The 27675-nt window shown below is 42.4% G+C and overlaps 2 protein-coding genes across 3 annotated transcripts in view; one reads left to right on the top strand and one right to left on the bottom strand.

The window, feature by feature from the left end:
• LOC132837315 (histone H3-like) overlaps positions 1–27675 on the bottom strand; it is a 489210-nt gene that overhangs the window by 205269 nt on the left and 256266 nt on the right. The gene's annotated exons all lie outside the window — the stretch shown is intronic.
• LOC132837117 (gastrula zinc finger protein XlCGF49.1-like) lies at positions 12–7765 on the top strand. Of its 2 annotated transcripts, none has more exons than XM_060856813.1 (2): positions 12–82; positions 4631–7765. In XM_060856813.1, the coding sequence occupies exon 2, from the start codon at positions 4925–4927 to the stop codon at positions 5525–5527; it is 603 nt and encodes a 200-aa protein (XP_060712796.1). In that variant the 5' UTR covers positions 12–82; positions 4631–4924; the 3' UTR covers positions 5528–7765. The 2 variants fall into 2 exon arrangements, with proteins under 2 accessions (XP_060712796.1, XP_060712795.1); XM_060856812.1 differs by lacking the exon at positions 12–82 and adding an exon at positions 4376–4438.

The following is a 27675-nucleotide window of genomic DNA, read 5'->3' on the forward strand; positions in this document are numbered from 1 at the left end:
CACAGAAGGCAAATGTACCATTGTTCAAGAATGGCTGCAAAGAAAAACATGGGAACTACAAACCTGTAAGCCTTAATCTATGGTAGGTAAATTACTTGAAGATTCTGAGAGATATGATACATATGCATTTGGAAAGACCAGGTTTGATATGGAATGGTCAGCATAGCTTTGTGTGTGTGTGAGGTCTTGCATTTTGGAAAGACAAATCAAGGTAGGAGTTCATGGTGAATCATAAAGCCTTAAGGAGTATGGTGGAATAGTGAGAACTTGGACTTCAAGTTCACAGTTCTGTTAATAGTAATAGGTAGACAGCATTGATGAAGGCCTTTGGCATACCGGCCTTCATTAGTCAGGGCATTGAATATCGAAGTTGGGAAGTTATGTTGCAGTTATGCAGGACATTGGTGAGGCCGCACTTGAAATAGTCTGTTTGGTCACTTTGTTATAGAAAGTATGTTATTAAACTGAAAAGAATGCAGAAGAAATTTACAACAATGTTGCCAGGACTCAGTGGTCTGAGTTATACATAGACGTTAGACAAGCTAAGACTTCACTCTTTAGAGTTAAGGACACTGAGGTTTTTTTTTAACAGAACTGTATAAGATCTTGAGAGGCACATCTTGGGGGAATGCACTCAGTCTTTTTCCCAAGTTTGGAGAATGGAAGATCAGAGGGCATCACTTTAAGGTTAAAGGGGAAAGAATAAAAGGGAACAGGAGGGCAACATTTTTACGCAGAGGCCGGTTACGTATATGGAATGGGCTGTTAGCAGAAGTGGTTGAGGAAGATACATTAGCAACATTTAAAAGGCATTTCGACAATTACATGGATAGGAAATGATTAGAAGGATATGGGCCAATTATAGCGAAATGGGATTGGATGAACAGTTTTGTTGGCATGGAAGAGTTTGGGCTAAAGGGCCTGTCTCTGTGCTGTGCTCCCTTCGTCTCCTTGTCAATTACTGGCACGGTACTTGTATTTTCCTCTGTAGTACTAACACAAAATACCTGTTCAATACCTTGGTCAATTCCTCATTATCTCAATGTGAAATCCCCCTTCTTATCTTCGAAAAGACCAATGTTTACCTGAGCCACTCTTCTTCACTTTATATATTTGAAGAATCTTTGCTGTCTGTTTTTATATTCTGTGCTAGTTTAATCTCATAATCTATCTTAGTTTCTTGAAAGCTTTTTTGTGTCTTTCTGTTGATCTTTAAAGTTTTCACAATCTTCCAGCTTCCCACTGGTCTTTACCACTTTGTGTGCCTTCTTTTGTAACTTGAGAGCCTCACTTACTTCCTTAGACACGCATGACAGATTAACCTCGTTTTCAGTGGTGTATACTTTTGTGGAGCACCTTGGAAAATTACTTTGAAAGTCCTCCACTGTTCGACAATTGTCCCACCATAAAGTCTGCTTCCAGTCTACTTTAGCTAACTCCTCCATCCATCCTATTTTAGTCTCCTTTGTTTGAGCACAGGACTCTGGTACTGAATTTGATCACTCCTTCCAAGAGGATCTGCAGTTATGACATCTTTAATTAATCTCGTCTTATTACACAGGACCAAATCTAGAGTAGTTTAGTCCCTTGTCAGTTCCATTAAATACTGTTCAAGAAAAGTATTGTAGATATATTCAATGGACTCCTCCTCAAGGCTCTATTCACCAACCTGGTTTCACCAATTGACATGCAGATTAAAGTCCCCATGATAATTACCATGCCATTTTTACAGGAATTAGTTATTTCTATGTTCATTGCCCTCCCCAGTGTGATGTTATTATTTGGTGCCGTATCGACTACGCCACACAGTGACTTATTTTTCTTTGCGTTTCTATTTTCCACTCAAACGGATTAAATCTTATTTTTCATGGACCCTATATCACCACAGCTCTAATATCATTCTTAAATATCAGAGTTACACCAGCCCCTTTTCCTTTCTGCCTGTCCTTCCAAACAGGTAAAAACGATGACTGCAGATGCTGGAAACCAGAGTCTAAGTTAGAGTGGTACTGGAAAAGCACAGCAGTTCAGGCAGTATCCGAGGAGCAGTAAAATCGACGTTTCGGGCAAAAGCCCTTCATCAGGATAAGCCCTGGATATTTAACTCCCAGACCTGACCATCTTGCGATCCTGTTCCATAATAGCTACTAAATCATACTAATTCACAATGAACTCATCTACCTTGTTTTGAATGCCATGAGCGTTTAGGTAAAGTGCCTTTATGCTAATTTTTTACACCTTTTTGAATTCTACTAAATTTCTACTAATATCTACTGACTTATCCTTCCTTTTAATGTCTTTCATAGTCTTGGATGTAGTTAAACCCTTCTGCACACACGCTAATCTGCTGCTTTCCTTTCTATTTACCATGATACTTCCTGTCGCACCCCCCCCCCCCCGCATCACTAAAGCCCCAGTGATCACCTCATTTCTCCTTTTCGCTAGAACACTGGTTCCAGATCAGTTCAGATGGAGACCGTCCCAACAGTACAGATCCTCCTGTTCCAAAACTGATGCCAATGCCCCATGAAATGGAGCCCTTTGTTCCCACACTACTCTTTTGGGAATGTGTTTAATTCCCTAATATTCTTTTACCTAAACCAATTTGCACATGGCTTGTTTAGCAATCTGGAGATTATAACTCTTGAGGACCTGTTCCTTAAGTTTGTTCCCCGTGCTTAATAATCCCCAAACAGGTCATTCGTTCTCACCTTGCCTATGATGTTTATACCAACTAATTGGATCCTTGTCCTCTCACTTAAGGAGGCCAGAGATGTTCCTCACCCTGGCATGGGGAAGGCAATACACCATGCATGACTCTCAATCCTGCTTACAAAGGACGCTGTCAATACTCCCAGTTAGAGTCCCCTACAACTACCACTTGTTTTTTTACTCTCCCCTCTTGAATGACGTCCAGGAAAGTGGTTATTAAAATGCAGATCAGACTGAAGAGCTTTGAACTGAGGCATTGCTTGTGCACAATCAACTACAGTAGGCAGATCACATCAATTGCATGTCTGACAAAGCATCTCAGTAATCTGAGCAAGCGTCATCACTGAGAAAGATTTCCAGGTTGGCAGATAACTGTGTTGAGTATGACCCCACATTTTGTCCTAAAAACAAAAATGTAATGCCCCCAAACACTTGGGGGAATCTTTGTCCCAATACCATGGAATTTGGCAAAGAAGTATCATTGAAGAAGACAACAATCTTGAGTATCTGAAATATCCCCAGATGGAAAACAAAGGTTATCACTGGAAGAAGCGTGTGAAAGTGTACCCACCACACCCACACTTGCTTCAGCAAATATCATCTGCCCCACATGGGCGGTACTTGCGGATTCAGCATTAAACGATTCAATAATCCCAGTACGCATAGAAAAAGAATCATCCTTGATGCGCAGTCACTGCTCAAGAAGAATAATATGATATTATAAGTACAGGATAGACAGTCCAAACATTATTCTACATGGTCTGAATATATTTCCCAGTCTATATGATTTGGAGATACCGGTGTTGGACTGGGGTGCACAAAGTTAAAAATCACACAATACCAGGTTACAGTCCAATAAGTTTAATTGGAAGCACGACGGTCCGAAAGCTCGTGTGCTTCCAATTAAACCTGTTGGACTATAACCTGGTATTGTGTGATTTTTTTATCCTAGTCTATCTGTATTAATCACTATATCCCGCATATTCCCTCATTGTCTAAGTTTGGACGCTAATTCATCTGATGATCTCTTTGCTATTCGCCCAAATCTCCTTCCCCGAAGATGCTTCTGGTATTCACTGTCAGAGTCACCTATTCCGCTGCTCCCCCAAAAGCTGCCACCCAGGTCTCTAAGTCCTTATAAAAACCGCCACAAATGCGTCCGGTGTAAATGAGAAACAAAAACAGGAATTGTTGGAAAAGCTCAGCAAGTCTGGCAGCATCTGTGAACAGAAAGCAGAATTAACGTTTCAGGACTACTGTTCCCACCAGGTTCCGACCCATACTTTTCATCCACTTCCTGGAGACAGGGCACCAGTAGCTTCATGGGACTACAATGACTACAATTCCCACAATCCCTGTCGCTGCTGTTCCTACGAATATGAACCTACTGCGCAAGTGCACAAACGACTTTGGGACAGGGACAGCTCATTCAATGTTATCATTGCAGCCTCTTTGTCTCCTGGCAAAAACATTCAAACGTCATTTTGTCACGTACGCTGGTGTCCCACGTGCTTCCGTCTTCCATCCCAGCTCCATCAAAAACGGCAAAGTGACCAATAGAAAGCACTGGAGGACCGGAAACAATCTGGATCTCCAACCAATCAGAGCGCCCAATTGTCTGAGCGCGAACGTGTAACCATGAATTTGGAAAGCTGCTCCCGTCCTATGCAGCAAAAGATGGTGCTGCTGTTTGTCTTTGTCTGAATTCCTCCTCTCTCCCATGTTTGTGAGTAAACGTTTTCTCCCGGTTACTTCTTTTTAAAGTTCTGGTATGAAATTATCTATTTGCAGCGATTGAAAGAGAAAGGAAATTAGCCCAGGGAGGGACAGAATCTGTCCAGGGCAAGAAATGATGATCTGAATTTGATTGTTCTGAATTTCGAACCGAATAGTGATGACTTTTATAATTTTTTTTCAGGATGTTAGAAAGGGAAGATTTTCAGACAGCAATCTCAAAACAACCAACACTTGAAGATCTTATACAGTCACTGAAATAACTGGCACTTATATATCATTGGCTGTAAACCATAGATCAAGAATGTGTCTCTGGTTCAAAAGGTTTGAAACAACAATTTGGCTGGAAAAGAACTGAGACATACTTACCAACTGCGAGTCTTTCAGTGAATTGATAACCCTTCAAACAGTCTCATACTCAAAGAAACATCACACCATTCATAGTAGGAACTTACAGAGACCCAAGGCCACCCTTAATATGGAGAAACCATGGAAATGTGATGACTGTGGGAATGGATTCCATTCCCTGTCAACTCTGGAGTTTCATCGACGTGGTCACTACAGGGAGGAGCCGTTCACCTGCACCGAATGTGGGGAGGGATTCCCTGATTCGTCTGCTCTGCGGGTACACCAGCGTGATGCCACTGCAGAGAGACCATTCACCTGCTCTGAGTGTGACAAGACGTTCTGTGAGTATTTCACCCTGTTGTCACACCAGCAAGTTCACACAGGGAAGAGGCCACCTACCTGCTTGGAATGTGGGAAAGTGTTCACGCAGGTATCCAGCCTGCGCATGCACCAACGAGTTCACACTGGGGAGAGGCCATTTCCCTGCTCTGATTGTGGAAAAGAATTCACTGTGTCATCAGCCCTCGTGAGACACCAACGCATCCACACAGGGGAAAAGCCATTCAAATGCTCCAAGTGTGGGAAGCGATTCAGATATTCATCTGTCCTACAGGCACACAAATTAAGTCATACTGGGAAGAAGTCATTCATATGTTCTGAGTGTGGGAAAGAATTCACTCAGTATTCAAGTCTGTGGAGGCACAAGAAAGTTCACAAATTATCACAGGAGTAGGATCTGCTGTTAATCTGTATTATTAAATCTGCTCGACAGCACATTTCAAACCCACACCTTCACCATCTAGAAGAACAAGTGCAGCAGTTACCTGGGAACATTACCACCTGCAAGCTCCCCTCCATGTCACATTAACAGGCTGTTAGAAAGGGAGGGTTTGCAGACAGAAATCTCAAAACAACCAGTACATGAAGATCTAATGGAGTCACTGAAATAACTGGGACTTGAACATCACAAATCTCCACATTGGCTGTTCCTTCACTATCAATGTGTCAAAATCTGGAACTGCTCCCTAATAGCATTGTGGGTGAGCCAACACCACAAGGACTGCAGTTCCACAATGCAACTCACCATCACTTTCTCAAAATGAACAACTCCGATGGGCAATGAATGCTGACCCAGACATTGATACTATACCCCATGAATTGATATCAAAATGAGGGAAAATTCCACTCAAGACTAAGCCATGTTCATTCTGACAGAAGGTGAAATGGGGACAACTAAAGAATTGCTTTCTCCTGGACAGGCCACTCTTGCCTCTTTGCTTCCAGTAAGGCTGATGTACTTTGAGCATGGAACTGCACATTCCCACAGAAATGATCCCCTGAGAAAGGGCATTTAATTTATCCTAGATAGAAAATAATGTTTTCCTCACCACTCTAATGAGATGAAAAGTAAATATGTTTGTCTTTGTTCCATTAAGTCTGTACCCAGGGCAGGCCAATTGACTCAATTGGTCTCAGTCAGGAAGCCAAAAGGACTTTGATTTTCTCTCATGCAGTGGAGGAAATTGGAATAGTTAAAGTAGATTTATAGAAGAATGAAACTGTTCAACTTTTCTCACTAAAAGAAAATTGAACAGCTTTACTAATCTACCTGATCGCACTAAATCTTTCCTACTCCGCTGTTTCAAAATATTATGTGATCACATTGAGTATCTGAGAAAATGGCATCAAGTTTTCTTGTGGTTTATATCAGAATTCGTCGGGAGGATCAAGAAGAACACAGTAGAAAATTAGTAGAAAATATAAGTTAATTTGAAACAAAGGCACAAGACGTCTTGTTGATGAAGATAGAGTCAAAAAGAATGTCTGTTCCCGCAAGTTGGAAAAATGCAGAAGGATTTTGTGATAAAGGTGGCAATGATTACAACTAACGAAACCTTTGGTGATTGTAGAATTTATTATAATAGGAGTGGCTCTGCTTAGCACTGCTGCCTCATAGCGCCAGGGACCCGGGTTCAATTCCTACTGTCTGTGTGGAGTTTGCACATTCTCCCCGAGTCTGTGTGGGTTTCCTCTGGGTTCTCTGGTTTCCTCCCACAGTCCAAAGATGTGCATGTTAGGTAAATTGGCCATACTAAATTGTCTGTAGTGTTAGTTGCATTAGGCAGGGATGAACGTAGGGGAATGGGTCTGGGTGGGTTGCTCTTCAGAGGATTGTTGTGGACTTGTTGGGCCAAAGGGCCTGTTTCCACACTAAGTAATCTAGTCAGGATATTATACAATACAATTTTAACATATTGTGGTATTGGATTAGAAATTCCAGGAAATACTACTTATTCTCTCCGTTGGTGTTAATATGGCTGGTCATTGGGGAAGGAGAAAGAATTGGCACCACGTGATCAACTGCTTTTTAAAAAAAATTTGAAAAGCCAGCGAACACGTAGAAAACAGCAGATAGTTTTAGAGGAGAGTGCATGAATCCATACTCGTTCATTTGTTTTTCCATTCCAAAAGAATAGTTAACACAATCCCACTTTACCCCATTCCCTCCTTTACAGCTGAGGACTGACTCACTATTGTCTAATATGCTCTCTCTCTGAAATCAGTGAAACCAGTGAATAATGCGCACAGGATAAGGGACCACTCATTATCGTATGCTACATCAACTGACTACTTATTGCACTGGGAATTAATTCAGCCCTTCTTAATGCATTTAAAGGAAATGTGAAACCAATGTGTAGTCAAACACGATCAGGGACATTCATGTATCAATTAACAGATTGAAAGTCCAGGGCTCTCCACAATAAGAGGAAAATAATCAATCTGACAGCGAGTGTAATTGTCAATCTGTACCTTTCCGACTCTGCTGTGTGAATACATAAACATAGTTATCGATCTGTTCTTGTCAGTTTCTGCCTGGTGAATGTGTTGTGTAATTGTCAATCTATCCCTGCTATGTAAATGTGTCTGCTGAGATTTCATCTGTTGCTATCAGTTTCAGCTTTGTAAATGTGAGAGTTTAGTTGTCAATCTTTCCCTGTCAGGCTCTGTAATGTCAGTGTTTGAGTGTATTTATTCATCCTTTCCTATCAGTTTGTGTGACTGCAATGATCAGGCTGTACTTTTCAGATTCTACTAATGAATGTAAGAGTGTAGTTATCCATTTGATTGCGTCTGATTTATTGTTATTACATGTATCGAGATACAATGAAAAGTATTGTTTTGTGTGCTTTACAGGCAGATCATAATCATACAAAGTCCATCAGGGTAACAGAACAGAATTTGGACTACAATGTAAAAGCTACAGAGCAGTTGCAGAAAGAGCGAGATTAACATTAAAATTTGAGAGGTCCATTCAAAATTCTGATAACAGCGGAGAACCTTTTCTTAAATCTGTTGGAAAGTGTGTTCAAAAGTCTATATTTTCTACCTGACGACAGACGAGGTGGAGGAGAGTATTACCAGGGTCGGATGGGTCTTTGTTGTTGGTTGCTTTCCTAAGATGGGGAAGTGTAAATGGAGCCTTTGGATGGAAGGCTGGTTTCAGTGATAGGAGAAAGTGAGGACTGCAGATGCTGGAGACCAGAGTTGAAAAGTGTGGTGCTGGAAAAGCGCAGTAGGCCAGGCAGCATCCGAGCAGCAGGGGAATCGACGTAGAGGGCATAGCCCTTCTTCAGGAATGAGGCTGGTGTGCCAAGCGGCTGAGATGAAAGGTGGGAGGGGGTGAAATTTGGGGGAGGGGCGCTGAGAATACGATAGGTGGAAGGAGATGAGGGTGATAGGCCAGAGAGGGAGTGGGGGCGGAAAAGAAAGATGCTGGAGGAGAAAGTGTGGTTTCCTCTACGTTGGGGAGACAGGCCACCTACTTGCGGAACATTTCGGGGAACACCTCTGGGACACCCGCACCAATGAACCCAACCGCCCGTGGCTGAACACTTTAACTCCCCCTCCCACTCTGCCAAGGACGTGCAGGTCCTTGGCCTCCTCCATCGCCAGACCCTGGCAACACGACGCCTGAAGGAAGAGCGCCTCATCTTCTGCCTAGGAACCCTCCAAACACACAGGATAAATGTAGATTTCTCCAGCTTCTTAATTTCCCCCCCCCCCCCCCCAACTCAGTCCCAACCCCCGTATTCAGCACTGCCCTCTTGACCTGCAAGCTTTTTCCTGACCTCTCCAGCCTACCACCCTCACCCTTACCTCCTTCCACCTATTGTATTCCCAGCGCCCCTCCCCCAAATTCCACCCACCCTCCCCCACCTTTTATCTCAGCCCACTTGGCACACCAGCCTCATTCCTGAAGAAGGGCTTATGCCCGAAATGTTTATTCTCCCACTCCTCAGATGCTGCTTGCTGCGCTTTTCCAGCACCACACTTTTTTTAACTCTGGTTTCAGTGATAGACTGGGCTGTATTCACAACTCTCTGTAGTTTCTGGGGCAGAATAGTAGCCCTACCACACTCTGACACATCCAGATAGGATGCTTGCTATGGTGCTTCCATAAACATTAGCAAGAGTCTTTATGGACATGCTGGATTTACTTAGCCTCCTGAGGAAATCTGTTTGGTGAATGTGTTTGGGTAATTGTCAATATAAGCCTGCCAATTTCTGCTATGTGAATGTGAAAATTTAGTTTTTAACAGTCGCTGTCAGTTTTTGCTTTGTGAATGTTTAGTTAAGAATCCTTCCCTGTCAGGCTCTGTAATGTGAATGTATTCATCACTGTTTGCCTGACAGATTTTCTTTTGTGAACATGTGACTGTAGTTCATTCTGTGATAGTAGTTTTTAGGGTGTTGTAATTGGGCCTTAATCTCTTCTGCATTTTGTGATTTATGACAGAGTCACAGAATTGGTACAGCCATTCAGCCCATTGTGTCCAGCCTGGGACATTCTGTTCTTCGCCTGTTCTCCATACTAGTTTCCATTAACTGTTGAGATTCTGAACTTTATCCACTCACTGCCATTATGTAAATGCTGATTTGAGATTATTTCTGCAGTTATCTGTCTTTGAATAACAATAGAGCCAGTTTTGCTTGTATACAACAGCGTTAGGTAGAGTATGTGGATCTCATTCTCTTTCCATGTTCAGTTGTGTTTTCTTTTGGTCTAAGTGTTGGATAAACTCAATCAATATTCACTAACTCTTTCTGATTTGAGGGAGTAATGTTGGTTAAATGTATATTTTGGCATGAATCTGAATTTTTCGCATTCAGACTCTTATTTTTAATGTTTTGTGCATGTAGTAGTCTTTTCAGTTGCTGCTGGACATTGTAAGATGTAACATTTAATACTAACTGAAGTGATTGATAATATGGTGGGTCAATTTATAACTGTCTATATTTGGAAATACCTGGGCCTGAATTTCATTTTTCTTTAACTCAGCCATTAACTGACTGCGTATGTGAGAGTTTTCTGTTGTGCTGCCAATCTGTACCATTTTGAAGAGTGATACCGGTCTATATCACACTGACATTTTCTGTATGTCTCCTTATATTTCCAGTCCTGCATGTCCATGATTGGATATACTTTGAGATGGGTTTAACATGAATGTAGGTTTGCTTGCTGAGCTGGAAGATTCATTTCCAGACGTTTTGTCGCCCTACCAGGTAACACTTTCAGTGGGCCTCCAGGTGAAGCACTGCCGAATTCTCAGCAACAAACCCAAACAAGAAGACAAAACATGTCCAGAAACCCTAGTCACTCTCCCCTACATCAAAGACATCTCAGAAATAACTGCCAGATTACTCAGACCCCTGCACACAAACTCACCAACACACTAAAACTAATGAACTTGAAAGACCCTATACAGACAACAAGCAAAACTAATGTCATTTCCAAAATACCATGCAAGGACTGTAATAAACACTACATTGGACAAACAGGCAAAAAACTAGGATACATGAACATCAAATAGCCACAAAATGACATTACCTTCTCTCACTAGTATCCATACATACAGATAAGGAAGGACACCACTTCGACTGGGACAACACATCCATCCTCTGACAAGCCAAAAAGAGAGACGCAAGGTATTCCAATCAGAACTCTATCAACAAACACATTGAGTTAGACCTCCACCTACCACCCCCTGAGAAAAAGAACAGGAAATGACATCACCACAGGAAATGACAACACCAGCCCAAAGAAACCCAAACATATAAACAGAAAGCAGGAATCAGCAGCAGTGTTTTGCCTGGAGACCCACTGAAGATGTTACCTAGTAGGCTGATGAAACACCTGGAAATGTGCCTTCCAGCTCAACAAAAAATCTAAAGCCAGAACCTCAATCTGAACTACAAATCTTCTCAAAACTTGCTAATGGGTTTAACATTTTATAAATCAGTATTCTTTTTTTTCATGTACAGAAATGCTTCTGCATTACTCAGGCCCTCAACCAGAATGTGTGTGTGGATAAGATGTGTTTTCATCAGCACAAAGCTGAGAGTGAGAATGGGATTCATTCTCTCTCTGATACTAGATATCAATGTGCTCCTTATTCTCGGTTAATGTGTTTCACAGTGCTTCAGTATTATCTAGATTGAAACACGTCACTTTTAGTAACTGCAAGCGTACTTCATTGTCAAACTTCTGCTACTTGACATGAATGAGGTATTATCCATTTCCACTGGAGTCAGCTCCTGTCAGTGAAAGGGGATGTGTTTGTGTATCTATTAATCTCTGGTACTGTACGTGAAGTTGGATAACATCCACAGCCTATGTTCTTTGGTTTTAGTGCCGATAGGGTCCATGGACAGGTGAGCATCCAACTCATTGCAGCAGAAAAGCATTGTGTTTTTCTTTAGAATCAAGGGGAGAAAATCAATGGAATTTTGTAACCCCTATAATGTAGAGTCTAACTGGGAACAATGGGGATATCAAGGTCTGGTTTTCAGGATGCTATCAATTTTTGCGTAATGACCTATTTTACCAATGAATTAATAATCAGTATTAACTGAACCCATTTGCAACTAAGTGAACACATCAACTGCATTGCAGTTGACTGATCATAGTGTTCCTTGTACAGGAAAGAGAATTGGCCAATTCTATTTTATTTACCAATTTGAACAGGATCTGGTGCAAGCCTGTTGTGTTGCTCTATGGTAAGGAGGGGGAAAGCAAAAGGACTTCTATTTCCACCTTTCAGTGAAGCATATTTCAATTAACAAATTCAATTTATTGAACTATCAACTCTTGTTGGGGAAAAAAGAATGAGGAGTTTGACAAACATACCAATTTTGGCTTTTTCTTTCATTCTGCACTGTTTTAAACAGTAACGATCTGATTCCATGGACTCCTTGACAAGCTATATACTGATTCCTTCCTTTTCTGTATTGCAATGAAGGCAGGGTCAAGAGGAACACAAGGCTCTTTATGGATTTTTGAAACAAATTTCAAAAGACATGCAGAATATTGAAAAAACATTCTTGCTGAACAGAAAAAGAAATAAAACCTACAAAATAATGAAGTGGAGAATGTCATTACAATACAGATGGGGATGACCACTTCTCTACTGCCATGATTTTTTTTGTGGAAATGGAATGCTGGTTGAAAGGGGTGAGAGTTATTAGCTCGATCAACTATTGTGTTGTTATAAACTGTTTTTGATCAGTGCAGACTTAATAAATTGAAGAGACTTATTGTGCTGGAGATGTCTTTGACTTGAGATCTGAGATTAGAAATCAGTTTGATGTAATTGTTTTGTGACAGTTGCAGTTTATATGGATTTTCATTGTTGTCAGATGTAATGAGTATTTCAGCATGATGTACAAATTTGCAACTATTGTAAATCAGTCAGTAGCTGTGCGAAAGCTGGAATGATTTTGTGTGTGTGTGTGTGTGTGTGTGTATATGCAGTAAGCATTCTCTCTACGTCAGGCTTTGGCCCAAAGATTCATTTGGAATTTGCATTGTTTAAATTTGTCTTTGTACAGGACAAATATTTATCAAAAGATTAATTTTGACCTTCTCAGTTACTGATAATGTCAAGGTTTTCTTCCTTGTGTACTCAATATTTCCTTCATATATCCTCATTGTTACAATGTAACAGCAGGATCTGTGTATTCACCTTGATTTGTAACTTTAAAATTACCTTTACTACATGGAGTTCATATAGTTCCTGAACGTATATTTCTTATGAGAATAAAGTCTATCTCTCTTCTGATGTTGCAAACGATAATTGGCTATGCATAATGGAATTTATTGGAACTGAGCTGTTGTGCATTGAGCAGAGTGGAAAATTAAAAAAAAAAATTCATCAGTTATGTTTGACTCTTCTACTTCTGGAAATTGAGCTCAACATGTGTTTGACACAATCCACTCTATAATTACGAAAAGGATGTTCTCCACTGACAGCAATAGCATACCTGCTGGTTGTCACACTTGGCTTCGTACGGACAAAATATTACATTTTCTTGGTTGCCTTGAGGAAGACGAGAGATATCTTGTCTATAATTACCAGGGTTGTTTCCACTCCCCTTCTTGAACAAGGGACAACATTTCCTATTTCCAGTCTACCCCTACCATTCCTGTAGACAATGATGACATAAAGATCAAAGCTAAGATCTCTGCAGTCTCCTCTGTGGCTTCTCAGAGAATCCTGGGATGAATCCCACCTGGCCCAGGGGATTTATCTATTTTCACACTTTCCAGAACACCTAACACCACCTTGTAAACCTCAATCCCAACTAGTCTCGTAGCCTGTTTCTCAGTATTCTCATTGATAACATTGTCTTTTTCCAGTGTGAATACTGATGAAAAATATTCATTTAGCACTTCTATTTCCTCTGACTCCACACACAACTTCCCACTACTGTCCTTGATTGACACTAAACTTACGCAAGTCATTCTTTTATCCCTTATCTACCTACAGAAGGCTTTAGGGCTTTCCCTGATCCTATCCACCAATTTCTCATGCCCCCTCCTCACTCGTCTTAGCTCACTTTAGGTCTTTCCTGGCTACCTTGTAACTTTCAATTTGCCCTAACTGAGCCTCCCATCTCATCATAACATAAGCATACTTCTTCCTCTGGACAAGCAATTTTAACTTCCTCAGTAAACCATGGCTCATGTGCTCAACAACTTCCTGCCTGCCTGACAGTTACATACTTACCACGAGCACAGAGTAGCTGTTATATACTCAGATGTACAACATGGAAATAGACCCATCAGTCCAATTCATCTACGTCAATCAGATATCATACCCAATCTGGTCCCACCTGCCAGCATTCAGCCCATATCCCTCCAAACCCTTCCAATTCATTTACCCATTCAGATGCCCATTTAAGTATTGCAATTTTATAGCTTCCACCACTTCCTCTGGCAGCTCACTCCATACAGTACCACCCTCTGAGTGAAAAGGTTGCCACTTAGGTCTCTTTTATATCTTTCCCCTGTCACCAGAAACTTTTATGCCCTCTAGTTCTGGACTCTTTTTCCACAACTCTTCTTCTCTCTCTCCCCCCCCCCCCCCCCCCCCCCAAGGGAAAAGACTTTGTCTGTTTATAAAATCACGAGGGGCATGGAGTTATAAACCTCTATAAGGTAACCCCTCAGCCTCTGATGCTCCAAGGAAAACAGCCCCAGCCTATTCAACCTCTCCATAGAGCCCAAATTCTCCAACCCTGCCACCATCCTTGTACAAGTTTGCTAAACCCTTTCAAGTTCACAACATTCTTCCAATAGGAAGGAAACCAAAATTGTCTGCAATATTCCAAAAGTCATCTAACCAATGTCCTGTACAGCTGCAAAATGACCTCCCAACTCCTGTACTCAATACTCTGACCAATAAAGGAAAACATACCAAACGCCTTCTTCACTAACCTGTCTACCTGTGACTCCACTTTCAAGGAGCAATGAACCTGCCCTCCAAGGTCTCTTTGTTCAGCTCTCTTCCTAGGACCTTATCATTAAGTGTACAAGTCCTGCTAAGATTTGTTTTCCCAAAATGCAGCACGTTGCATTTATCTAAATTCAACTCCATCTGCCACTTCTTAGCCCATTGAAGACACTTCACATTTCTATTGTGCCCATCGCCTGCAGTTTCAGCCCCTATTCCTTGAACAGTTAGTCTTGTGTAACCATATCATAATTGCCTTTCCCACAGCTGTAGCTTTTGCCCTACAGTATATACCTACCCCTTTCCAGCAGTAAACATAACTGATTTGTGATCACTATCACCAAAGTACTCACCTACCTCCAAATCTAATACTTGGCCAGATTCATTACCCAGAACCAAATCCAGTGTGGCCTCGTCCCTTGTTTGCCTGTCTACATGCTGTGGCAGAAGACCCTCCTGCACACAATGGACAAAAACTGACCCATCTAAAATATTTGAACTATAGTATTCCCAGTCAATATCTGGGAAGTTGTAGTCCCCCAGAACAACTACCTTGTCACTCTCACACCTGTCGAGAATTATCTTTGCTATCCTTTTCCTCTAAATCTCTGGAACTATTCAGAGGCCTATAGAAAACTAGCAAAATGATCTCCTTTCCTATTTCTAATCTCAGCCCCTACTACCTCAGTTGATGAGTCCTCAAACAACCTTTCTTCAGCTGTAATACTGACCTTGACTAACAATGCCACACCCTCACCTCTTTTACCATTTTCTCTGTTTCTGTGCTGTAGATCTCGAACTCTACAATTCCTTGTTAAACAATCCATCAGAGAAAGGTAGAAGCTGAGACAATACGAGCTGGAGGAGGCTGAAGTTAATACCAAGGACGTTCATACTCGGCTGGGGTTGGCCAGTGATGGTAACCCCGAGGATATTGATAGAGGGGTGGGAGTGGGAACACTGACAGTAACCTTAGGATGTTGATAATGGGGATGGGGGCAGTGATGATAACCCCAGTGTGTTGATAGTAGGCTAGGGTGTGGACAGTGACAGTAACCCCCAGGATGTTAATTGTGCAGGGGGGTGGGGACAGTGATGGTAACACCTTTGAACATCAAGAGGCAATGGTTGGATGATGTACCATTTGGCCATCCATACTTAACACAAATCTTTCAAAGTGTAGATTTTACAACACAGGAAAACTTTGCAATGATGTGAAATCTCGCTTGTTTTATATCTCCTTTCCACCTATTATCATCTTGTCATCGAAGATAACATCCATGAAAAGAAAGACAATTTCAACACCCAATCTTTTATTTCCTCTTTGTCTTATTTTATTCCAGTTCCTGTTGCTGGGGCTTTCCACACCCCCAGAGCCACTAAAATGGAGGTTCTGATTGGGAGTCGTCTCGTTCCAGAGCGTGTATTGAGCCGAGGTACAGAACCCTACTTTTAACAGAGAGCCTTAAACAATACCAGTGGGAATTACAACTCTGGCTCAGACAGGACAGAGCTGGCCACTGAATCCTTCCAGTCCCAGCACCAAGGCCGATACCAGTCTGTTGTGACCAACAGGGGTCGCAGTGGAACAATACTTAATGTAACCAGTAATTCCAACCTCACAGTGCCAGGTAATCCATTCTTCGTCCGTGATCAGTGCTCTTTCTTCACTGGAGTCCGGCTGAAAACTTGGCATGAACACTTTAAAACTTGCTTCAGAAACTCAGCAGGTCAGCAGCATCTGTGGAGAGAGAGAGAGTTAATGTTACAGGTTATAAACACAAAGTGCTGGAAAAACCCAGCATGTCTGGCAGCAGCTGTGCGGAATGGAGTGTTGGGGTAGTGGTAGGGGGAGACAGAGAGGAACATCCTTTCTCAGATAAGGGAGGCCTTTATAGCGAGAGGATTGAAATCCAGGAGCAGGGTTGGCAGGCTACAATTAGACCACATCCTGGAGAACTGTGAGTGCAGTTTGGGATCTACTTATGAGGATGTACAGCAAAGGTTTCCATGGGTGATTCCTGGGATGACAGGTCTGACGGATGGAGACTGGATTGGTTATAATAATATTCACTAGAGTTTGGAAGAATTAAGGAGAAATCCCATAGAAATCTCTCAATTTGAACAATGACAAGACAGAGTAAACACAGGAAGGGTGTTCCCGTTGACCGGGCAGAGAGGCCAGAGCCAAGGGGTCATAGTCTAAAGGAAACGGGGTAGGACTGAGATGGGGAGAATTGTCTTCACGCAGAGAGTGGAGATCCTGTGGAATTCTGTCACAGAAAACAGTCAGTGCTGGAATACTGAATGTTGTTCGGGAAGGAGTTGACAGAGTTCTTAAGGGCTAAAGGGATAGAGTAGGGAGACACAGGAGCAAGTTGGGTGATCAGTCATGATCTCATTGAATGGGCGGAGCAGGCTGGAGGAGCCAAGTGGCCTCCTCCCAATGGTATTTTCTATGTTTCTCTGTGAATTGCCGCTGACAGGTGGAGGACAAAGGGAAGTTTTGCCTCGATATATGTAGGTTGTGAAAATGAGGGACAGTAGTTTCAACTGACAATTTCAAGAGAGTGAGTGCAGATTGATCTTGTGAGTTTAGCATTGAATAGTCTGGGTTGGATTGGTGGGTGGTTGTTAATGGGAGTGGCAGCATAGAAACAGTGATGTCACTGCAATGGTGAGGATATGGAGTGAATTTCACATACAAGGCTTTCTCTCCAAATGGACGGGTGTTGGCAGGAGTTCAGGGCAACAGGGAACATTGGGGTTGGTGCTTGCTGAAGCAATTACGTTATTGACAGGAAATCCCAATCTGAATCCAGCACAGAAACACAGAGCTGAGATGGCAGCACTCATTATCCCACTGATTCTGATCCTTTCTCTCATCACATTGCTTCCCATTAAACTCCAGACCAGGAAACAATGTGTGTGAGACACTCCAGCAGGTAATACTGGTGATCGTTCTCCAGTTGGGATTCAACATGGGTTTAAACTAATATTGCTCACAGAGAGAGTGTATGAGGGTGTGTGTATGAGACAGCATGAGTGCAAGTGTGTTTGAGTGAAAGTATGAAGGTGTGCATGTGTGAGAGAGAAACACAGACATTCCCCTTGACACCCACACCCACATACTTTCATGTGCATGCACATAGGCATTCACTCACTTACTTCTGCAGTGTACCTTATAGGCAACACTTCAGAAGCCGAATACAGCCCCTGCTTGATTGGCAACACATCCACAAACATCCACTCTCTCCACTACCCATGCTCAGTAGCAGTGTGTACCACCTATGAGATGCACTGCAGAAATTCACCAAAGTTCCTTAGGCAGCACCTTCCAAACCACAACCACTTCCATTTGGAAGGGCAAGGACAGAAAACCACCTTTTGCACGTTTCCCCCCGAGCCACTCACCATCCCAACTTGGAAATATATTAGCTGTTCATTTAGTGTTACTGGGTCAACACCCTAGAATTCCCTCTCTAATGGTATTGTGGGTCTACCTACAGCACAGGGACTGCAGTAGTTCAAGAAGGCAACTCACTACCACCTCCTCAAGGGGCCAGCGAGGGATGGATAATAAATTCACGGCCCAGCCAGTGATTTCCACAACCCATCAGTGAATTTTAAAAAATAAAACACTGTGTGGGAACATGCTTTGTGAGGATGTGGGCAGGCTGAACAAGTGGCAGGTGAAATTACTTGGAGACATACAAAGTAATGTGTTGTGTTCAGAGGAGTGGTCAGCACAGTTATATACTTAAGGTTAAAATTGGAATAATTGTTGCTTGTGCATCAGTCAAGAAATCCAGATTCATTTGCAAGCAGGTGAAGCTGAATATTTAAAACATGTTCTTTCTCTCTCATTTTCTCCACCTGATTCTTCCAGCTGTTCCCAGTGGCACAGGTACGTTAGTGAGGTGGTTAGCATTCAAATACTGTCCGAATGGGCTGAAAATCACTATGGGGTGCAAACCCAGCAATTTTACATTTGTTAGACAAATTGGAGCAAATGGACCATTATAGTTGACTCGTTTGCAAATCTAAAGCACAACAGTTCAAATCGAGGACACACTATCAATTTCCGTTAGACACTGAACTGAGCTTTGGTCAGTCCCATCAGTGGTGAGGTTATCCATTGCAGTTGGAAGAATTGAAAAACGCAAGTTATCATTTGAATAGGAGACAAAGTTCAAAATGTCAGTGCAAATGGATCAGGATGTCCGTGTGCATGAATCTCATAGTAGTGTACAGGCTACAGCAGGTCATAAGAAAGACATTTATTGCTAAAGGAATGGAGTATAGAAGTAGGTAATTGTTGCTGCAACTGGAGAAGGGATTGGGGTTTCCACATCCGGAGTACTGCAGACAGTTTTGGTCCCCTTCTTTGAGGAGGAATGTAGTTGAGTTGGAGGAAGTTCAAAGGAGATCACTGAATTGATTGCCAAGGTGAACGGTTAGTCTTATGAGAACAGACTGGTACAATTTTGATCTCTTTACATGGGGACAGATGCAGTTCAGAAGAGATTTACCCAATCATTTCCTGCGATGAAGGGTTTGCCTTAGATGAGAGATTGAGCAGTTTCTCTGAAGTTTGGAAGAGAGGAAGATTTACTGAGGGCTACAAGATGCTAAAGGGGGATTGACAAAGGAGGTGAAGAGAGGATGTTTGCTCCTGTGGGAGAATCTAGAACGAGAAGTTATTAGTTCAGGATAAGGGGCAGGGCAGATTGAAAACAGAGATAAGGAAGAATGAATTATTTCAAATGAGGAAGGGGTTGTAAATCGGTGGGATCACTTCGTCCCCCCACCCCCACCCCCACCCCCAGGACACTGCATAAATTAGAGGAGGAGACAGATTGTTAATTAATGATGGGTCAAAGGGAGTGTTCGCAGGAAAGTGGCATTGAGGCTCAAATGGGATAAGCTGCGGTCATATGGAATAGAAGAGCAGGTTCCTGAGGGGCTAAATGGACTCAACCTGATCCTAGACAATATGTTCTTGTGGAGTTGTATTGTTAGTTAGTAGCAAAACAACTAGGATGCAGAAAATGAACTTTGATTTAATAAAATAAAATAAAATATTTAATTCATGAACATTCAAAAATAAAGACAAAAATGATTCAACACAAATTTGGCAAATGACATTGGTTGCAAGAAATGGAAAGACAATACATTAAAGGGGGTAAAAGAACTAAAGTGGGTGCAGGAGTAGTGGGAACCTGGGGGTATATGTCCACAGATCAGTGAAGGTGGCATAACAGGGGGAGAGCAGTCAATAAAACATACAGCATCCTTGGCTTTATTAATAGGGGCATAGAGAATGAGAACAAGGAGATGATGTTGAAGTTGTACAAGACATTGGTGGACCTCAGCTGGAGTGTCAGAGAGAGAGAAAGCGAGAGAGGAGAGAGTGATGACTGATAGGTAGTGGTTTAACCTGAGGGGAAGAGGTGGAGAAGGTTACACAAGGAGAAGAGGTGGAGAAGGAGAGTCCTTCATGGTAACCTCAGCCAGTGAGAAATTCAAACCCACACTGTCAATCTATCTCCACATTTCAAACCAGACATCCAGACAAATGAGCTAACCCAACACAAAGCAGAGGGCAGAAAAGAAACTAATTCCGGTGACAGCACAAAGTATTAAATGGAGAACAGTAGATCATATTGGAGATAAACCTTTGATCTGTTGGGTATTTGTAAGTGTATAACACCTTACTGTCATCGGCTACAGAAACTGAATTTAGAAATACATTTGACAAAGGGAGTTGGCACTCTATTACCCAGTCTGGTTTTGTTCTGTTCTGGATTTCTTATTTAAGGAAGGCTGTTCAGACCCGACAGATAGTGTGAAGGAGATGTACGAAAATGATACCAATGAAGAGTGATTTTAGATACAGGGAAAGATTCAGAAGATTGGGCTTATTCTCTTTCGAGCAGAGAAGATGAAGTGGTGACCTTGTTGAGGTGTTGAAAATTTGAACAATACGGACAGGAAAGCAAGTTATTGTTTCCCACTCATTTGGTTTTTTAGTAACTGGCTGGAAAGAATTTCAAGATTGTCAGTGAGAGTGAGATGAGGAGAAACTTATTGGGTTGTTGAGTTTGGAATGTGCTGCTTGGGAGGCAGATTACACAGCAGGTTCGAAAAGAGAGCTGGATATAAATTTGAAAGGGATGACGTTAGAGGGGACTACAGAGATAGGGATGGAGAGTGGGAGTAGCTGGGTAGCTCTTTCGGGAGCTGGTACAGACCCAAATGGTCTCCTTTCGTACATTAAAAGTTTATGATTCTGTGAACATAGAAGTTCTTAGCCACATTCTGGACAACTCCAGGTCGTCATTCCTTGGGACCTTGGCTCAATGACCTTGTTGCCAGGGATTTTTGCACACAAATAGTAGCAATCTGTTGTCACGAGCGGGATTGGAACTTGGTTGGGTAATGTCCTAGAAATACTTCATACCAAGGGAGGTGATGGGAAATCGAGCTGAGGGCATGAGTGAGGACAGACCTGCAAGAAATTTCGAATATGCAGAGATCGGGTCAAGTCTATTGAACGCTGAATGTGAATCTGTGAGCTGCTGATCCTAGATCATCACGTGTTGGTCAGTGTGCATGCTGATGTTTGTCTGATTGGGAAGATCAACAAAAATAAATCTCTGGTAGTGTTGGAAGGTAGTTTGGGTTGTTTCCTGAACAACAGAGAAGGTTGATGGTGCAGGGGTCATGACAGAGGTCTGTAAGATCGGTAGTGTTATACAGCAGAGAGACCTAGGGGTTCAGGTACATAATTCTTGAGGGTTTGTGTCACAGGTCGACAGGGTGTTTGGGATGGTGTTTAGAACACTTGCCTTCATTGCTCAGATCATTGAGTGTTGGAGTTCGGACACCCTGTTGTGCTTGGTGAAGGCTGTTCTGGTGTATTGTGTCCAGTTCTGGTTGCCCTGTTATGGGAAGGAAATTATTAAGTTGGAGAGGGTTCAGAAAAGATATATCAGTATGTTGTTAGGAATGGAGCGATTGAGCTATAAAGAGAGCCTAGATGGGCTGGGACTATTTTAACTGGACCATAGCAGTTTGAGGGGCATGAAGTTTTATGAAATCATAATGGGCATAAATGAGGTGAATGGCAGGTGTCTTTTCCCTAGGATGGGGGCTTTCAAGATCAGTGGACATATTTTTCAGGTGAGAGAAGAAACATTTTTAAAAACAAAATGATGGGCAACTTTTTTTATGGCTAGTGGCTCACGTGTGGATTTAATTTCTACACCAAGTGGCGGATACAAGGAAAGTTACAGTGTTTAAAATGTATTTAGATAAGTACAAGAATAGGAAAGGTTTGGAGAGATATGGGCCAAGTGCAAACAAGTGGCACTAGTTTAGGTTGAGATTAAGGACGGCATGGACAAGCTGGACTGAAGGGTCTGTTTCCTTGCTGTATGATGCCATTAAAAGGGACATGGATAGGGGGACAGGAAGCAGCTGTTTCCCTTCGAAGGGTCAGTAACAATGGGGTACATCATTTTAAAGTGAAGGGTAAGAGGTTGAGAGAGAGATTTGAAGACTGTTTCACCCAGAGAATGGTGGGAATCTGGAACACGTGAAAATAAAATATTTGGACTTTCAGTTTCCATTTGAAATCACTAATTGCTCCATTGTGTGGAAATGCCACTTTGTAACTGCAGGGGATTCCATGATTTATTAATGTGGAATATTTGTATAAAGGAGCAGGAGGAAGCCATTCAGCCCCTTGATCCTGTTCCACCATTCAATGGCAGATCTGTGACCTGACTCCATAGACTGCCTGTGGCCCTGATCCCGATTTAAAACTAACAACTGATCCAGCAATGCTTGCAGTTTGTGGAAGAGAGTTCCAAACCTCTCCCAGCCTCTGTGCGTAGCAGTACTTCCTAACATCTCTCCTAAACAGTCCGACCCTAATTCTCCAACTATGCCCTCCCTAGTTCAAAGATCCCCAACCAGTGGAAATGCTTTCAATTGCTATATGCTGCCTTCTCCCGTTAATATCTTCAATCAGATCGTCCCTAAACCCTGTAAATTCTGGACAGAACGGGCTCAGTTTGTGTAATCTCTCCTCATGACTTAACCCCTGAAGCCCAGGTATCATTCTTGTAAACTCACGCTGTGCTCCCTCGCAGGCCAATCTATCCTTCCTCAGCTGTGGTGCCCAGATCTGCTCCAAGTGGCATCTTCCCAGGGTTTCGTATAACTGCAGCATCCTTCTGCATCCCTGTACTCCAGTCCTCTCATTAGAAAGGCCAGCATTCCATTAGCTTTCTTCAGGCAATGAATGTCAGAAATTAAAAGAAATACGGAAATTGTTGGAGAAACTCAGCAGGGGCAGATATTATTTGTCTAACTGCTGTTGAAGACAACTTTCCATCTTTTCTTTCAACCCTTTAGTTTTGAGTTGTGCTGGAGCCATGTACACTTCAGGGATACAGGATGGCAACTATTCATTTTGTTTACAAACCTCAAGATCCTCAAACAAGGGGGGTACTTTGAGAATTATTACTAAATGGCAGAAAATGAAAGGCTTTCCGCATATGAGGGAGGCTGTGTATGGTGAACTTGGAAGTTGTAGGGTACACCCTGGGATCCATTTGAGGAAGATAGAAAAATATTGAATCTTCACGATTTTATTCCTTAGAGGGATACATATGGTCAGAGTCTTCCTCGATTGAGCCATTCCAAGTATCTCAGTCTCAAGTCAGGAGTGAGATGGAATGCTCCCTACTTGTCTGGATGGTTGCAGCTCCAACAATATTCGAAAAGCTCAACACCATCGAGGGGAAAAAGCAGTCCCCACTTAATTGGAACCACATCCACAAGCATCTACTCCCTCTACTACCCATGATCAGTAGCAGCAATAGCAAGATGTACTGCAAAAATACACCAGAGATCCTCAGGCAACACCTTCAAAACCCATGACCACTTCAATCTAGAAGGACAAGTGTAGCAGATACGTGGGAACACCCACCCTCCACAAGTTCTCCTTTGGGCCACTCAGTGTCCTAACTTGGAAAATAACACTGTTCCTCTGGTGTCATTGGGTAAAAATCCTGGAATTCCCTCCCTCAGGGCAGTATGTGACTATCTACAGCACATGGACTGCAGCAGTTCAAGAAAGCAGCTTATCCCTACCTTCTCAAGTAGGCAACTGGGGAGGAGTTGGGCAATAAACACAGAGTCCAGTGGGTGATGCCCATGTGTCATGAGTGATTAATAATAAAAAAGGTTGTAAATTATCGCAGGGCCTCCACCTTCTCTATGTGAGCTTGTTCTGGGAGGGTAGGTGCAAACTTTGTAGTGAATGTTGTTGCAAAATACACATTCGATGTTATTGAGTCACCTGGTTCGTGAACTGCTTTGGGTTGGGGCTGTGACCTTAATTATCACTCCGTACTTAACTTTGAGGCATCGTTTACTATTATTTTAACATTCTGATCTTTAAACTTTTGATTCACTTTGCTTTTTTGTTTTTTTGATTACAGATGATTCTGAAACAGATAGCAGTTTGGTGTACTCAGTTTTCACCATCTCAAAACCAAGAAAGGCTGGTAAAGAATATAATATATAAACACGTTATAACTTTTCTGGTTCAGTGAAAGTGGAGATGTCCTCTGGTTTATCTTAACCCTCAAAAACCCCGCCACTTTTAAACATCACCTGTGTTTCTCTTGCTTATAGCATGGAGCGAAGGTCTGCCCAAGCTTTCTGAATCTTTTTATATTTGAATTTATTAATGCTTGCAGTGTTTGCAACCATCTAAATCAGAGATGTTCCATCTATGTCAACTCAATTAACAACAGGGCAATGTGAATTGGAAGAGGGAACATTACACTAATGGCTAATTGCTTAATCTTGCATCTTGTTTTCAGGGGATACCTACATTTTAGGCCCTGGGTCATCAATCTGTTGATTGCCCCAGTACAACTGCTTATTGTTTGAGAATGGTCCCTTCTGGCATTGGTCTTGGGGGGGCAAGGAGCCGTTCGCTCTGCGTCTGGCATCATTTACATGAGGACTGTTTCATTACATTGTCCTGAGTGTTTCTTTGATTACACAATGATAGGTGGAAGGACAGGTAGTATTGAGGAAGGGGTAAGGCTGCAGAAGGATTTAAAAGAAAAATCCCAGGGATGAAGAGCTTGTCATATGAGGAGAGATTAAGGAACACGAGTCTGGACTCGTTTAGAAGGGTGAGGGTGAATCTGGTTGAAACTTGGAGAATACTAAGAGGCCCGGATAGAGTGGACACAGAAGATGTTTCCACGAGTAGGAAAGACTAAGACCTGAAGGCACAGCCTCAGAGTGAAGGGAACTCCCTTTGGAACTGAGATGAGAAGGAATTTCTTCAGCCAGACAGTAGGGAAATCTGTGGAACTCATTTCTGCAGATGGCTGTTATTATGTCTTTAAGACAGAGATAGGTTCTTGATCAGTAGGAGGATCATCTGTTAGAGAGAGAAGGCAGGAAAATGGGGTTCACAAACACATTGGCCATGACGGAATGGTGGAGCAGACATGATGGCCGAATGCCTGCTATATCTTATGGCCTTGGTTACTAAGAGACTAATAGACTAATGCATAACACAGTTTAAGCCCTCAGATTCAGAGCTTTGAGCATGTGCTATAAGACCATAAGACATAGGAGTGGAAGTAAGGCCATTCGGCCCATCGAGTCCACTCCGCCATTCAATCATGGCTGATGGGCATTTCAACTCCACTTACCCGCATTCTCCCCGTAGCCCTTAATTCCTATGAGCCAGCCACACTAAAAAGTGTTCAGGCAGCTGGAAATCAACACAACATACGGGCTCGGAGCCCACGGGACCCTGCTTCCCCCATTCTGTACAGCTGCGGCTGATCTCATCCCGCCCCACTGCAGTTTCCTGCCCCCGCTCCCTTTAACCCCCTCACTGATTAACAATCTGTCTGTCCCCTCCTTCAATTTATTCAGTGTCCCAACATGCACCCACATACTGGGAAGTGAATTCCCAGAGATTTCCACTCCCTCTGCCTTGGAGAGAAGCCATTTCTCAACATCTCTCATTTCAATCTGTTTCACCCCCTTCTCCTGAAACAACGATCCTCTCGTTCTAAATTGTCACACCTGAGGAAACATCCTCTCTGTACCCTTTGACAATCCGACTACCTTTACCACCCAATATCCCTCAGTTGGATCTCCCTTATTCCTCTAAACTCCAGAGCATACTGGCCTTAACTGCTGAATCTCTTTCAATGACAAACCCCTCATCTCTGAACATGAAATGTACAAAATCATGCTAGATTGTATCTGATGTAGTTTACAGATCTCAACGTGTGTTAGTCATAATTTCCAAGAAGTCTGCAGCCCAGAAAAAGGCCCGAGTCTGTGCTGGTCAGAAACAACCACCTCGATATTCTCTTATCACATTTCCCCAACACTTGGCTCCATAGCCTTGGTGTCACGAGTGCACATTGAAATCCTCCTTCAATGCGATGAGAGTTTCTGCGTCTCCCACCCTTACAGGCAGTGATTTCCAGATTGCACACCACCCTCTGGGTGAACAAGATTTTCCTCACATCCCTTCAAAACCTCCTGGCCTTACCTTCAATCAATACCTCTCCCCACCTCCGTCAAGCAGGGAAAGTTTCTTCATACCTCCCCTGTCTTCATCCCTCATCATTTTATACATTCCTCTCTTTCAATCTACTCTGCTGTAAGGACAACAACCCCCCAGTCTGCCCAACCTCTCTCAATCACAACTCTCCTGGCCCCAAGGCAATATGCTGTTAATTCTCCCTGACCACCCTCTCCCACTTCATTTCGATATGTACCGTTGGTAAAGTATCTTCTCTTTTATTTACAGCTCACTCCAATAGTGCATCAGGGAGGAAATATACAAGTTATTTTGCAGTGAAAAAGGGCAGTTAAATTTTAATCAGCAGTTATGTTTTTAGCAAGCGGTTAATGTAAAGTCACCATTGTCTCATTAGAGAGAGGGAGAAAGAGGTGTAGGGAAGAAAAATCAAACATCTGTTTTATGGTTTAACCTGAGGGACACCACATCTAAAGCACAGGGAATGATCACTCACAGCCATCTCAACCAGAGCAGCAATTGAACGCAAGCTGCCAATGTGACTATAGTCATGATTTGGAGATGCCAGAGTTGGACTGGGGTATACAGATTTAAAAGTCGCACAACACCAGGTTATAGTCCAACAGGTTTAATTGTAAGCACACTAGCTTTCGAAGCTTCGCTCCTTCATCAGGTGATAGTGGAGGGCTCAATCCTAACATAGAATTTGTGGCAAAAATTTAATGATCTAACTGAACAATTGATTGTCTGTTAAGCCTTTCATCTGTTAGAATACCATGATAGTTTCACTTTTTTCGAGTGTAAATCACAACTTTTTTTTTAAAAAACAAGTTGCATTCTCAGGTTAGCTGTTAACAATGGTGATAGCTAAACAATATGTTGAAGGTGTGAGCCCCCATGTTCTCTGTCTATGCCATGATGTTTAGATTGATTCTAATCTTAAAAGTGAGATAACAGAGTTTTACATGAATTCATGCAATTTTTGAGCAAAGTACAATGTAACCTTGCAATCTAAACATCATGGCATAGACAGAGAACACCGGGGGCCAACACCTTCAACATATTGTCTAGCTATCACCATTGTTAACAGCTAATCTGAGAATGCAACTTTTTTTAAAAAAGGTTTTGCAATTTACACATGAAACTGTCATGGTATTCTAACAGATGAAAGGTTTAACAGACAATCAATTGTTCAGTTACATCACACTGTACATTTTTGCTATAAATTATGTGTTAGGATTAAGCCCTCCACTACCACCTGATGAAGGAGCGACACTCCGAAAGCTAGTGTGCTTCTAATTAAACCTGTTAGACTATAACCTGGTGTTGTGTGATTTTTAAATATGACTGTACATTGTAAGCCTACTATAGACTCAACTGAGCTAACCAACCCCTGCATGGCCAGTGGCAAAAACATTGCGTGGCACTGTAGCTCAGTGGTTATCATTGCTGCCTCACAGCGCCAGGGACCCAGGAACAATT

This window comes from Hemiscyllium ocellatum, chromosome 49, assembly GCF_020745735.1.
Source record: "Hemiscyllium ocellatum isolate sHemOce1 chromosome 49, sHemOce1.pat.X.cur, whole genome shotgun sequence".
In the NCBI taxonomy this organism is placed as follows: domain Eukaryota; kingdom Metazoa; phylum Chordata; class Chondrichthyes; order Orectolobiformes; family Hemiscylliidae; genus Hemiscyllium; species Hemiscyllium ocellatum.